The 15,360-nt window shown below is 29.2% G+C and overlaps 1 protein-coding gene across 1 annotated transcript; it reads right to left on the reverse strand.

Annotated features, from left to right (window-relative positions):
- Positions 1–216: 216 nt before the first annotated feature.
- LOC101507137 (transcription factor MYC2-like) lies at positions 217–2,770 on the reverse strand. The gene has a single exon (XM_004509669.4). The coding sequence runs from the start codon at positions 2,495–2,497 to the stop codon at positions 524–526; it is 1,974 nt and encodes a 657-aa protein (XP_004509726.1). The 5' UTR covers positions 2,498–2,770; the 3' UTR covers positions 217–523.
- Between the last annotated feature and the right edge of the window lie 12,590 nt (positions 2,771–15,360).

Below are 15,360 nucleotides of genomic sequence, written 5' to 3' on the forward strand. Positions count from 1 at the left end.
CAAAATGATCAAAACTCTTCTTAAAATATACTACTCCTATATCCAACAACCAAAATTCATAGAGAATTCCAGTCCGAAACTTCAGACTAAAATTCACTAATTACACCCCAAGAAACAGCATCCTCAAACAAATCCAAAACACAAATGAATCACATGGTAACATGGAAATAAGAATTCATAATCATAAGCTGAAGTAAATAATAACACCCCAGAATATGGATGAAGTGGAATTCATTCACATTTATGATAATTAAGAGACATGTATACAAACAGGTAATAATATTGACATAAAAATACTCCACTTTAACCCCCTAACTTACTTTCCCTCCATAAACTTGAAGAAAAGCTGTCCCCTAAATCTACTCCATCCAACATTACATAATATCCAATAAAAATAACCTCAAAAATCTAAACTAAGTTAACAAAAAGTACTAGTACTAGCTAAAGTAAGAAAAATAACATAGTTGTTTTACAGACACAGCTACATCGAAACCAAAAAAAAAAAATTCCAGAATCGAATTTATCATCGTGCATCGCCAATTTTGGAAGATAGAACTGACAAAAGCTGTTCCTTGGTGTAAAATTGATTTCCCATGTTGACTGTAGCTTGTTGAATCATCAAATCATTCACTACAGACACGCTTGCATGATTCACTTCAACATCCAATTCTTTCAACGCCACCATCAATTTCGCTGCAGGGTGATTCTTCTTACTACATTGAACCCTAATCATTGCATCCCATCCTATGACCTTGACTTCTATATCCAAATCAATCAACTTACAATTTGTTTTCAATTTTTCTTTGTCCAGTGGAAGTAGTGGATTTTTATTACTTGCAAGTTCGAGTTCCTTTTTTGTTGTATCTAATTGTTTTTCCAATTCGCCTTTCGATGATTCAAGCCCTTGAAGCTTTTCTTTTAATTCGTTTATGTAAGAAATCGCGTCGCCGAGAAGTGATGCTTTGTCCATTTTAGAAACGTTGGGAACTACAGCGCGAAGAGAGTAGAATCTTTGATTCAGCTTTTCTCTTCTTTGTCTCTCCGCTTCAACGTGATTCAACGGCTCTTCTCTTCCGTTCGCCGGTTTTCGTCCTCGTTTCCGTGGCCGCTTCTCTGGTTCGATTACTCTGCTGCTGTCGGCTTCCTTCACGACGGAAACTTCCAGATCTGATTGATCGGAATCTCCGCCGGTACCAATTCCGCCGCTGGATTTCATATTTGACGCCGGTAAAAGTACGCCGGAAGTGAAGGAAAGTATTCCATCGTCAACGCTGCTTCTGGAAACAGGAGACCTTCTCTTTCTGTTTTCTTCACCGGCAGCAAACGGTGACTGACCAGAAAAGAAATTTCCATTTCCGTTTCCATTAACGGCGCTGTAAGAGCTCTTTTTACTCTCACCGAAGTTCAGAATCTCGCCGGATTCTGGTTTCATTGAACTAGAAAAATTCAATTCTTTAGGGAAGAAGCTTTGGTTCTGATTCTGGTTACGCTGAGCGTTGTGAACGTGAATAACGTTTGGTGTTTCCGTCAGAGTGCTTGAAGAACCATGTGTTTGGGTTTCAAACTGCAAACTTTTACCAATTGCTGCATTTGCAGAAACGGTTGTATTAACGGCGTTGACGGAATCTTTAATTTCAATACCAGCAGAGCCAGAAGGATCGTTGAGCCAAAGAGAGGAAGGATCATTCTCGCTTTGATCAGTTGTAACGGAATTCAATGGCCAAGATCCTGCCTCGGGATTGTTGAAATTAAACAAAGCACGGACTTTTTCCATCAGATCGGAGCTGTACGGAATTATTTCCGTAGATGCAAGCTCCACGACGCCGTTTGAAGACGGTGTTGGGATACATACCAAAGTCTGAAGCCCAAGGAATTGGGCCTGACGGGCCCGCTCACAGGCAGAAATGGAAAGCCTGTCAGGCCCTGAGATCCAAACAGGGGTGGAATTAAAGTAAGCTTGGCTTAAAGAGCCGCTGCTGTTGACGAAAGATTGAGTCATCGACGTGAGAAAGAACCACTCAGTGTCAGTCACATCTTCCTCAACAGCATCATCAGGTGACCCAGAAGAGCCAGAAATTAAGGAATTAAGTTCACGGAGAACTTTTTTACGATGCGCTTGTTCTTCAGGCGACGTGGTTTTGATTACTTTTTTCCCTTTTTCTTTTTCGTCTTCGCCTTTGTAATATCCGTCACCCCAACCGAGGAGTGGTGCGCCGGAGGAATAGTCGTGAGAGGGTTGCCAGAAAATTGCGTAGGTCCAGCTCTCTCTCGAGCCTTCTATTAATGATTGAAGACGGTGCTGGAGAGTTTCTTGGTTGAAGAGAGGCTGTGTTTGAGTTCGGGTCGGGTCGGTGAGTGGTGTGGTGGTTGATGCGGCGGAATGCGGTGTTGGAAGCCAGAGAGAGGAGAGGTCAGAGGTGCTCATGAAGGCTTCCATGACGGAGGAGTTTTCGTCGGTCCAGATATTCATTGTAGGCGGTGAACGGTAGTCTGTCATTCCATGCAACGGTGGCGGCGGAGGAAGAGAGAGTGAGAGTTGTTGGCAATTGTGGCGATGAAAGTTTGTTTTGTGACTCAAGGAGAGTTTGTTTGTTGAAAATGAGAAAGTGTTCCGCCCCAGAGAGATAGAGAGAGAGAGAGAGAGAGAGGAAGAGATAGAGAGTGAGATAAGGGTAATAACTAATGAGAGTGGTGCATTTGGTTGGTGATTTATTTCGAGTGAATTTGGGTTGGGTTCTTAGGTTTTGAAGGATGAACCAAAGAGTGACGTGTGAGGTTTCGAGGAAAAAGGCACACCAATTTAATCCCTTCGATAGGCCGGACAATGACGGCTTCTTACTCCCTCCTCCACTCTAAAATTCTGTTACTAATACTTAATTTTATCTTTTTGTCCTCTAATTATAAATCCAACAATGATATATTTTAACATAGTAATCTCTATACATTTATTTAAGATTTTATTTTCTATACGTATATCTCTTTTTATTATAGCACGTACTTCTCTATATTTTTTTTTCACTCATGATGTTTAAGAAAGTGTTAGATGTCCACCAATATTTTTAGTTATTAATTTTTATTTTTTATTTTTTCACGAATTTGGTTATTTAAAAGTGAACAATCAACTTTACATAATAAAATAAATAATATCAATCATTAATGATCAAATAAATAATTGATATTATATGTACATCTATGATTAATTGGATAGTTATAATACAACATCAATCATCTTTATCACTTTTCACATAAGTCGAACCCTTTTTCATGTAGTTTTTTTCGTAATAAAATATAAACAAAAATAATAATTCTAAAGTTAGTGTATCTAGTCTGAAATATAAAAAATAAGTAATTTATTGTAAACTAATCGAAATAAAGATAGAATGTAGAAGAGTAGTGATGATATATATTAAAAAATATGTAAACATGGAAAAATTCTGAAATATGTATATTCATTAGACTTATTGTACTTTAAACTTCGTGCTGTTGTAAATTAAACGGGAAAAAGGTTGGATATAGAAGAGTATTAAAAACAAATGAGATAAAGACAAAAAAAGAGAAGAAAAAATATTAAATAGTATTATTCTCTTATTATATAGTTTCTATTACAATATTAAGGCACAAGTAAACGAATAGTAACTAATAGACTTAATATTTATAACATAATTAGTTTAATGTGTCAATTTAATATGTGGATGTTATTAAAATATGAAGTACTATTTATACATAAATGTATTTAATTTGACTTTTTTTATTTTCTAAAATAAATTAATAGTATTAATAACAGGTGAGTTTTGAACAAAAAAAAATACTAAATGCATCTAATAATAACTATACTCATATTTAAAGACAAATATTTTTCTCAAAAATGCTTATAATTAGGGGATAAAGATAATAATCTACCAGTAAGACTTAGTTCAACTGGACAATATCGATATTGTTAAACTGAATATAATATACTATTTTCGAATCCAAAACCTCACAGTTGTGTGAGTTTTTTTACCATTTCATCTTCAAACATTAAAAAAAAAGATAAAATAATCTAAAAATATTATTCTAGATCATCATTAATTACTATAAAACAGTTGTGCAGTAGTTTAGTGGTAATAGAGATGTTTATAAATCTCATGTTCTTGGTTCAAGTCTTCATCATAATGATTTTTGTTATTTTTATTGTAAATATAGTTGTTTGATTGAAAAAATTGTAAATACTTGATTCGAATATGGTATTTTATATAAGATCAATTGAAATTATTTTATTTTATGTTGGCCCTAATAAAACTTGTTAAGATCTGCCAATATAAATATATATATATATATATATATATATATTTATATATATATATATATTTTTTAATTAATTGATCACTAACATATATTCATTTTGTGTATAGTTTCTATAATAAATTATAATTTTATTTAAAAGATATTCAAGAGATACATTGTTGATAACATACAGATATTCAAAAAATGATTAAAATAAAAAGTTGTTTTGAGAAGTTCTTCATAAAAATCATGTAAAAATTTCTAATAATGAATAGCTAAATTATTAAATTTCAAAATTACTTTTTCTAATCGATAACAAATTAATCCAAAATAACTTATATTATTTTTAAGCAAATTTTTATAAAAACTATTTTTAGAAATATAAAGTCAAATTTACTTTTTTTTTTAAATCTAAAACAAACCGACCTAATAATTATTTAAGAGGATTATAGAAAATAAATAAATAATTCTATTAAAATTAACAAGATTTATTACTTCTTCTAGTCCCAATTAGAAGAAGAAGAAAAAAGCTTATCATTTAAACAATAAATATCTCTTAAAAATCACAACTTTCTTTATAAAAAGACTACAAACAATTCAAAACTTTTCTTAATTGAAACCGAAGGTAGTAATTAACAAATGGCATAATTGTTCATGCGGTCATTCAACTTAATTTCAGGTAACACTTCAGTTGTTTATCTTTTATTTATTTATTTAGTTTTTTATTTAATTTTAAGCAACAATTTAATTCTTTATGTATTAAAATGTCAACAATGTTATCATTTTTTTTACAAAAATTCAAAAAACTCATCAAAAATTTCAAACAAAACCCATAAAATTAATTATCATCTTCAATATAAGGTAAATTTCATCAAACTCATAACTCAAATGTTTAAATAAATTTATACTTTTATTCTTTATTTGATGAATTTGATTTTGTTGGAGATGAAAATATAAGTTTATTTAAATATTTGAGTTATGCATTTGACAAATATATGAATTTTTTTGAAATTAATATTAAATTTTATTTAAAAATTTTAATGAATTTTCTAAATTTTTATAAAAAAATAATACTATTGTCAATATTTTAAAATATAAAATATTATATTATTATTTAAAATTAAATAAAATACTAAATTAAAAATAAAACTAAAATATTATCTGTAATTAAATTAAACACCCGCGTAGCAATTAATTATGCCTTAACAAAATTAACAAGAGTATGAAAATTTGAAAGTAGAAGCATGTTGCTTTGTTGGGGTGAAAAATTGGACGGCGAGCAGAAAACATCAAAATATTCCTCCAATGAAAGCTCAGTTCAAACTTCAAAATAACAGCTCCATCATCTTGTGCTGTGGCCATATGTGTTAGAGCCGCCACATGCTAACCGCGTTTCCAGACAATCAGTACCCTTTGACTTGACCACACTGTGGGCTTTCATTAATTGTTTCCAAATAATTAAAACTTTTAATTTTTGCACTTATATTTAATTAATATTATTTTTAATGTAATAAAGTTTATTATATTTAATTCATATTATTTATACTATTTTTAATGTAATATAGTTTATTATATATTTATGATTTTGACAATGCATTAATATTTAATAAAATTTTTTTTTTATTTTATTTATAATTTTTTTAATATATAAAAAATGATCAAATGATTTGATTATTTTACAAAGGAGAAAATAATTTGATTTTAAAAAATAAAATTTAAACTTTTAAAATTTGGAATACACAATATTTTAATAAAAAAATTATATTTAAATTATTAACATGTGTCCTTGAGACATTTGTTAACATTTTTTTCTTTTCCTAAAAGCATTTTTGTTTTATTTTTTTCAATTTTGTTTTTGATCAAAAAATGTTTATCCCATTTCATTGATAATAAATGTGTTCAATACAATAAGGTATTTCAACCCAAACACAAAAACGGGATTGAGATATCTTTGCAAAAGCATGAACAACTTCATTCTCTAGCCTCCTACAAAACTCAAGCATGAAAATAATTAAACATAGATTTAAATTTTTTAATAATATCTCCAAATTCAACATTGCCAAGATTTTGAGAATGAAAGGTATACTAACTACCACTTTTGAATCAAGTTCAAAGTCTATAAGATTTATCAGTAAATCACACACTATTCGATAGCGAAGAGTAGACCAAACGCTTTGCATGTGTGAACTTCACACCGAGATATGAACTAGTCTATTTTAGCCAACACAAACTCTCCATGTTCACTCCTAATACACATTCCAACTCCAACGGCCTTATTGGCATGAGTGGAGAAAAAGACATCAATGTTGTATTTCATTCTACATGGTCCCGATTTCTACCAAATTTGTAGGTTGCTCTTTATATATATGTACAACTTCTGCTGATTTTGAGTAGCCCTAACAATATTCCAATCCTTGAGAAGATCTATAGCTTGGTTAAATATTTGGAACGGACTTTCAACTAAGTCATTTCCAAATGATAGCTGCAAAAAGATATGCCTCCTTACTAAAAAGCTGGGACAAGACTTTAAAAGATTATGTCAAATACCTCCAAATTACATAAACATCAACAACGATTTGAAAAAAAGAGTTTTATGGCAGACATTTTGACTATTAATACAAGATAAGAGAATATGGACAATATTTTCAAGTTCATGATCACATATCAAACAGTTAATAGGGCAATCAACACCACGTTACTGGAGTTTGTCTATAGAAGAGGTACATCCTACCGACACACCATAACAAGTTTTTTAAATTTTAAGTATTTTCTTTTCATCGTGGGATTTTATTTGTTCCGTTTATTTTTTTATGATAGAACATGATAATTAATAACGTAATAGTGATGTGTTACAACTCAATTAAATAAAATTAAATCAATTTCAATAATCAATAATCAATAATTTAATTAATTTTTTTATGATTAATTAATTAGTGATATGTATTAATTTTTATTCAATTCTACTACACCACATCATTAATGATCGTGCCACAAGATAAAAGATGAAAAAGGATCAACAAAATTCTACAAAATGTAAAACAAGAACCAAATTTTAGAAATAAGAAATTAAAAATTAATTTCAAACAAAGTAAAAAATCAAAAGTGCAATAAAGTCTTAATTTTTTTATCCTTTCATCCCACTCTCCTTGTTTACTTGAGATTTTCAAGTATATACTACTACAATAATTCTAGTATCACAATTCAATACTAATAATTTCATTTAAAAAATATTATGTTTAAATTTTTAGATATATTTATTAAGTAAATAACTTTGGTACCCTTTTACACCCTTCTTACCATCTACACCTTGATAGAGAAATAAATATAGAAAATAGTATGATATATTTGTGATGTGGTATAAAGAGAGATTGAGAGAAAATGAGACAAAAAATATGTGATATAGAATTATGTGTGTCAAATATAAAAGTTCTATTTATTATTATTATTATTATTATTATTATTATTATTATTATTATTATTATTATTATTAATATTGTGAATTCTAATATTTATATTAATACAATACAATTACAATGAATTTTTCTAAAACATATCCCCGTTCCTTTTCAAATCATTTTGTCATAAAAGTTTTGTCCCTTTTTATGTGTTTTCAAATTCTAAATTATTAAATATTGTTTTGTCAAAGTTATTCCTGTTTATTTATTAATGTGAAATAAATAAGTAGATTTAGATATAAAGAAAAAGTTAAAGGTAGTATTGAAAAAAGATGAAATTGTTTATAAAAAATAGCAAAATTTAATAGTTTATTTGGTTTGTGTAAACAAATCAACAATTAAAAATGAATGGAGGTAGTGGTGACACCATCTACCCAACAATACTTTAAAATATCAATCACTACGCCAAAAATGACATTTTATAGCGCGCCTTTTACAGCGCTTACTAAATACAAGCACTGTTGTAAATATATTTTAAAAATAACGGAGCATATAACATCGTTTTTTTGACAAACGCTGTGGAAGAAGCGCTGTTGTAGGATCATATAGCGTTTGCGCATAATGTTTACAAGGCTTTTACAACGCTTTTTGTACAAGCGCTGTAAAAGTCAAATAATTAAATGACTTATTACAACGCTTTTTTTACAAGCGCTGTAAAAGTCAAATAAATAAATGACTTATTACAGCGCTTTTTTTACAAGCGCACCTATTAGAGCGTTTTTGTTACAAGCGCTATAAAAGTCAAATAATTAAATGACTTATTACACCGCTTTTTTTACAAGCGCACCTATTAGAGCGCTTTTGTTACAAGCGCTATAAAATCATTCACTTTAAATAAAAATCATTTACTTTAAATAAATAAAAACAAATTCACGAACCCTCATCACCTCTACTCTGAGAACCCTCATCTCCTCTAAGTATTGTGCGGCCATCTACTACTCCTCCTTTAATAAAAATTGGATACGTTGTCTCAGGTACTGTATTTATTAGTTTGTTGTTGTCACGAAAACTAATAAATTGTTACATAATAAATCTTCTCTTTTTGAAATTTGTTGATCTGTTCTGTTTTGAAATCTTTTCTTTTTTGAAATTGTTACATAATAATGGACCTTGGTTTCTATTTTCCAATATTAGATTTGTGTACTATATATTGATATAATGACTTATTATTTTTGTAAATGCATTTATATAAGTCATATAATATGGACCAGAAATGGATGTCTGCCAATCGATTGTCAAAAGAGTATGAAAATGGAGTGTAAGAGTTTGTTGAGTTTGTAGTGAAGAATGCAAAAGATCCAAATAGAGTCGTTTGTCATTGTTTAAAACATTGTTTTCGAAAACGCGTTAGAGAAGATGAATTGGAAGGACATTTAGTATGGAATGAAATTGATCAAAGCTATACATGTTGGATAAGACATGGTGAGAAAAAAAAAGGAAACATAAATTTTGAGAATGGTTCGACATATGCTTCAACTGACTTCGATACAGATACATATGAGTCGGACCGAGTTGAGGAGATTGCAAAAGCAGTTGAAGAAGATCTTCGGGATTGTCATAAAATGTTTGAGAGTTTGTTGAGTAATGTAGAGAAACCATTATATAATGGTTGTACTAAATTCGCAAGACTGTCGGTGATATTAAAGCTGTACAACTTAAAAACGAGTAATGGATGGTCTGATAAAAGCTTCACAGAATTATTAACACACTTAAAAGATATGTTGTCAGATGATAACGAACTCCCCAGTCGAACCTACGAGATTAAACGAATTTTGTGCTCTATTGGCATGAGTTACGAAAGGACTCATGTGTGTCCTAACGATTGCATTTTATTTCGAAACCCATATGAATTACTTAAGGCGTGTCTGAAATGCAATGTCTCTAGATATAAGAAGAAAGAATCTACTCCAGCAAAAGTTGTGTGGTATTTTCCTATAATACTAAGATTTAGGCGCATGTATCGTAGTGAAGAAGATTCAAAACACTTGACATGGCATGCAGATGAAAGAATTAGAGATGAAAAGTTTCGACACCCTGCAGATTCCCCACAATGGGCAAAAATTGATCACGAGTATCCTGAATTCGGGATAGAGTCAAGAAATCTAAGACTTGCACTTTCTACTGATGGAATGAATCCACATGGTCTTCAAAGCAACTCACACAACACGTGGCCTGTGATTTTGTTGATTTTATAACCTACCTCCATGGTTATGTATGAAGCGTAAGTTTATGATGTTGTCTCTGTTAATTTCTAGACCCAAACAACCGGGGAATGATATCGAAGTATACTTGACTCCTTTAATTGAAGATTTAAAAATTATGTGGGAGACAGGTGTGGAAGTTTATGATGGGTATAGGAAAGAATGTTTCAATTTGAGGGCTATGTTGTTCGACACAATTAACATATGGTAATTTATCAGGATATATCATTAAAGGTCAGTGTGCATGTGCTATATGTGAAGAGAGTACAGATTGGATGCGGTTGAAACATTGTAAGAAGAATGTATTTCTTGGACATCGTAGATTTTTACCTTATAGTCATCAGTATCGTGGGTGGAGAAATGCATTCAATGGAAAATCAGAGGAAGGTAAAGCTCCTTTAGCACCGAATGGATATCAAATACTTGAAAAAGTACAAGGTTTGACCAATAAATTTGGCAAACCTTTTGCAGGAGAGTTGGTCAAAACTGGGTGGAAGAAAAAGTCAATTTTCTTTGAATTACCATATTGGAAGTCATTATATATAAGACATTTCCTCGATGTGATGCATATTGAAAAAAATGTATTTGATAGTGTTATTGGTATGTTACTCAATGTTCCAGAAAAGTCTAAAGATGACATCAATGCAAGAATTGATTTGGTCGATATGGGAATTAGAAATGAATTCGGTCCCGTAAAGAAAGGAAATCGCACATATCTACCTCCAGCCGCTCATACTCTATCTAGAAAGGAAAAAATTGTTTTATGTAAATTTCTACACGAAGTTAAAGTTCTAGAAGGATACTCGTCAAACATTAAAAATTTGGTTTGTATGAAAGACCTCAAGTTAAAAGGTTTGAAGACCCATGAATGTCATATTTTAATGGAGTATTTGTTACCAATAGGTATACGTTCCATTTTACCTGAAAAAGTTCGACGAGCGTTAACTAGATTATGTTTCTTCTTCAGGGAATTTTGTAGTAAAGTGATTGATCCTCAAAAATTACCGACATTGCAGAGGGAAATTGTTGTTACTTTGTGTGAGCTTGAAATGTATTTCCCACCCTCGTTTTTTGATATAATGATTCACCTTACTGTTCATCTGGTTAAAGAGACACAACTTTGTGGGCCAGCTTATATGAGATGGATGTATCCGATAGAACGATATATGAAGATATTAAAAGGGCATGTAAAAAGTAGAAGTCGACCAGAAGGTTGTATTGCTGAACGGTACATTGTTGAAGAAACTGCTGAATTTTGTACTGAATATATGTCCAATGTTGAATCCATAGGGCTTCCCATGTCTCGTCATTCAGGAAGAATATCAGGAGAAGAGATAATTGGAAGGAGAATAATGACTATATCCAGGACATAATGGGAGCAGGCACAATTGTATGTTATGCATTCTTCACTGCAAACTCAACAAACTCCTTCACTCCATTTTCATACTCTTTTGACAATGGATTGACAGACGTCTATTTCCAGTCCATATTATATGACCTATATAAATACAGTTACAAAAATAATAAGTTACTGATAACATCAACCATTATGTAACAATTTCACAATAGAAAAGATTTCAAAACAAAACAGATCAACAAATTTCAAAAAAGAAAATATTTTATATGATTTATTATGTAACAATTTATTAGTTTTCGTGACAACAATAAATTAATAAATATCTGAGACAACGTATCCAATTTTTTTAAAGGAGGAGCAGTAGATGGCCGCACAATATGTAGAGGAGATGAGAGTTCCCAGAATAGAGGTGATGAGGGTTTGTAAATTTGTTTTTATTTATTTAAAGTAAATGATTTTTATTTAAAGTGAATGAGTGAATGATTTTACAGCCCATTTGTAGAATAAGCACTCAAATAGGTCCTTCAATTATGTGACATTTTACAGCGCTTGTAACAAAAGCGCTATAATAGGCCATTTATTTTTTTGAAAGCGCATGTCTTTTACAACGCTTGTAAAAAAAGCATTGTAATAAGTCATTTAATTATTTGAAAGCGCATGTCTTTTACAGCGCTTGTCCAAAAAGCGCTGTAAAACATTATGTGAAGGCGCTTCATTATACAACGCTTGTGTAAAAGCGCTGTAAAAGCCTTGTAAAAATTATGCGCAAACGCTATATGACTATATGACCCTACCACAGCGCTTTTTCCACAACGCTTATCAAAAAAGCGCTATTATATGCTCCGTTATTTTTAAAATATATTTACAACAACGCTTGTATTTAGTAAGCGCTGTAAAAGGCGCGCTATAAGATCCTATTTTTAACGTAGTGATAATTGATAATATGTTATTTCATTGAACACATAATATCATTTATAACAATTAATTATTAACACAAGTACATTGTCATCAAACATGATTAAAGGTGGGACATCGTAAAAGATGTTCTGAACACAATTTAAGCACATGGCTTGATCTATTATCTTTACATTAGTTTTAAGCAATTTAATTTGTCGGTGTAGACCTAAGGATCATTAGACATTCTTATGATATGAAGCTATTCATCCATTTAAGCAATTTAATTTGTCGGTGCACATAGTATAAACTCAGATTATAGAGGTAAGACTCTTCACTATTCATAACACAAATATTTGAATAGAATACAAATAATACTTAAAAAGATAAATTTTCTATAAATAAGAATATAATAGAATTTTAATAAAACTTTATCAATTGAGAATGATTTTGATATCTATGAAATAAACATTAAGGTTTAAGACTTCCTTTTGAGTAACCGAATACACAACAAAAGAAATTGAAATTGGTTTAGAATTTACTAAGTTATGAGTGTTTAAGGATAGGTTTTAGAAACTAAACTTACCACTATGAAAACCTACAAATTTATGAAGTTAAAACACTTTTAAATAGCTAAATTATTAGAATAAATGGTAATTGAAAGATAAGATACAAAATTGACTACACAATACTAGAAAAAATTGTTATTTTTAAATTCTTCTATGATATTAATCAATTATCAACAAAGATTTAATGGATTAATTGAATAAAAACAAGATTGTTTGGTGCATGCTGCCCATTAATCAATTAACCCACTTAAAGTAATCGATTAATCCATTTTTAAAATCTATTCATACTATTTATTAATTTATTTAACTTTTTTAAATATATTTTACTTTTTCTTGTTATCCTATGTTTATCTTTAAACATCGAACAATTATCACAACCTACTCTTAGGGTTTAACAATAATTAATAAAAATTTGGGGTGTTATAATAGTAATTACAATAAAGGGTTAAAATAATTTTGTAGGTCTGATAAAATTTTAATATTTTATTTTTAGTCTATCTACGAATTTTAGTCCCAACAATTATCTTACAATGATATTTTGTCCTTATTAATTAGAACAAAATGTATATTTAATTATCCAAAAAGTTTTAAAAAATTGAATGATTTTTCTGCATGTATTTTAAAACATTATAAATGGTTTTGCCACACACACAAAAAAAAAAAGAATTTTTTTAGATCTATTGAATATGAATTTTTTTTAAAACCACAAACTCAAGATAAAACTAATGGATATATGAACTCATAAATAAATTTTTTAGATTACTTTTTATAGATAAACTTATTATAACATTGTAAATTTGTATGCAAAATATTCATTTAAAATTATATATTGATATTCCAACATAGACAAAAACTGTTTTTACGAATAATTTTGTATAGACTAAAAACTGTAATTGTTTTTTTTATAGAGATCAAAAATAAAATTTTGAAATTTTTTAAGGACTTAAAACTTATTTACCCTTACAATGAACTTTACATTGAATACTCTATACACTAACTTTTAATATGCAGTAACTCTTTCTTTGACAAAAAAATCTACCATTAAAGTTCACACACTTTAAATGTTTAGAAGAAAAATATTATGAATTTAAAGTTACATTCCAACATATCAAATGTTATAGAAATTTTTTTTATCAACTGAACTACACTTATAGGACATGTGTAACTCTACACTGTAAAAACTCTAATTTCACACACAATAAATAGATAAATTTAGAAATAAATCTATAAAGATTTAAAAATAAATTATTATATCATATAGAATATACTGATGAAAATATTAGCTTTTATGTTGTTAGATTTTAACACTGTATTTAAAAATTTGAATGATATGATTTTGATTATGATATTGATTTCATTCTCTCAGATTTTTTAGATGAGTTTGATTTTCGTATAAAGTCAATATAAAATTTCTTACACCATCAGGACATCACTGCCATACATGATAAAGATTTTATAAATAGTTATCATAAAAGTCAAATATCATAAAAGTCAAATATTTTTAACAATTTAATGGTTGTAATTTATTGATAATATAAAAATCTTTTACACTAATCATGTATATTTATTAAATCCTTTTAGGATTATACTATTTCATCGTTATATAACCATATAAACAATTGGTATATATGTTTATCTTTCAATATTTTTGCCTTAAATTATTTAAATAATCATATTTTTTTAATCTGCGTATGCCTTTCAAATTGTTGTTAGGTTTGCAACATGAAGGGCACAACAAGGTGTAATTTTGCTACTAAAAAAAAGTTATAATTTTGAAATGTATAGCATCATTTGTAATGAAAAATTATTTTCATATACACATGATAAAGTCGATTTTGAGACGACATATGATTCAATGCATAATTGTTTCTGCGATCCCTTAACTTAATTTTACGTAACACTTCAGTCATTTTTTTTTTTAATTTAGTCTTTTATTTAATTTTAATTAACAATTTGATCCTTTATATTTTAAAATGTCAACAATGTTATCCTTTCTACACAGAAACTTAGAAAATGTATCAAAATCTTCAAACAAAATTCATAAAATTTAATACCAATTTCAAGAAAATTCATATATTCATCAAATGCATAACTCAAATATTCAAATAAATCCATATTTTCATCTCCAACAACATCAAATTCATCAAATAAAGATGAAAATATGAGTTTATTTGAAGATTTGAGTTAATAGTTTGATGAAATTTGTATTATATTGAAGATGTTAATAAATTTTATGGGTTTCGTTTGAAAATTTTAATGATTTTTTGTAATAAAAAAATGATAATATTGTTGATATTTTAAAATATAAATGATCAAATTGTTACTTAAAATTAAATAAACGACTAAATTGAGAGAAGAAAAAAGAAGATAAATGATTGAACTATTACCTGAAATTAAGTTAAGAGAATACGAGAATAATTATGCCTATAATTCAATTCAATGAGATTACTTGGACCTTGTGATGTTAAAGATGAATTTCTCAGAGAAATGGCGTTAATGGATCCCAAAATGTGTTGGTTCAACATCAGTTTATGTGTTAGTAAATGACAATCCTATGGATGAATCCGTTATATGGAGGGGGTTGAGATAGAACAATCCCTTATCACCTTTCTTATATTTTA

Source organism: Cicer arietinum, chromosome 7 (genome assembly GCF_000331145.2).
Source record: "Cicer arietinum cultivar CDC Frontier isolate Library 1 chromosome 7, Cicar.CDCFrontier_v2.0, whole genome shotgun sequence".
NCBI lineage: Eukaryota > Viridiplantae > Streptophyta > Magnoliopsida > Fabales > Fabaceae > Cicer > Cicer arietinum.

Coding starts and splice junctions, on each gene's coding strand:
- LOC101507137 (XM_004509669.4), bottom strand. CDS start 2,497: ATGACAGACTACCGTTCACCGCCTACAATGAATATCTGGACCGACGAA.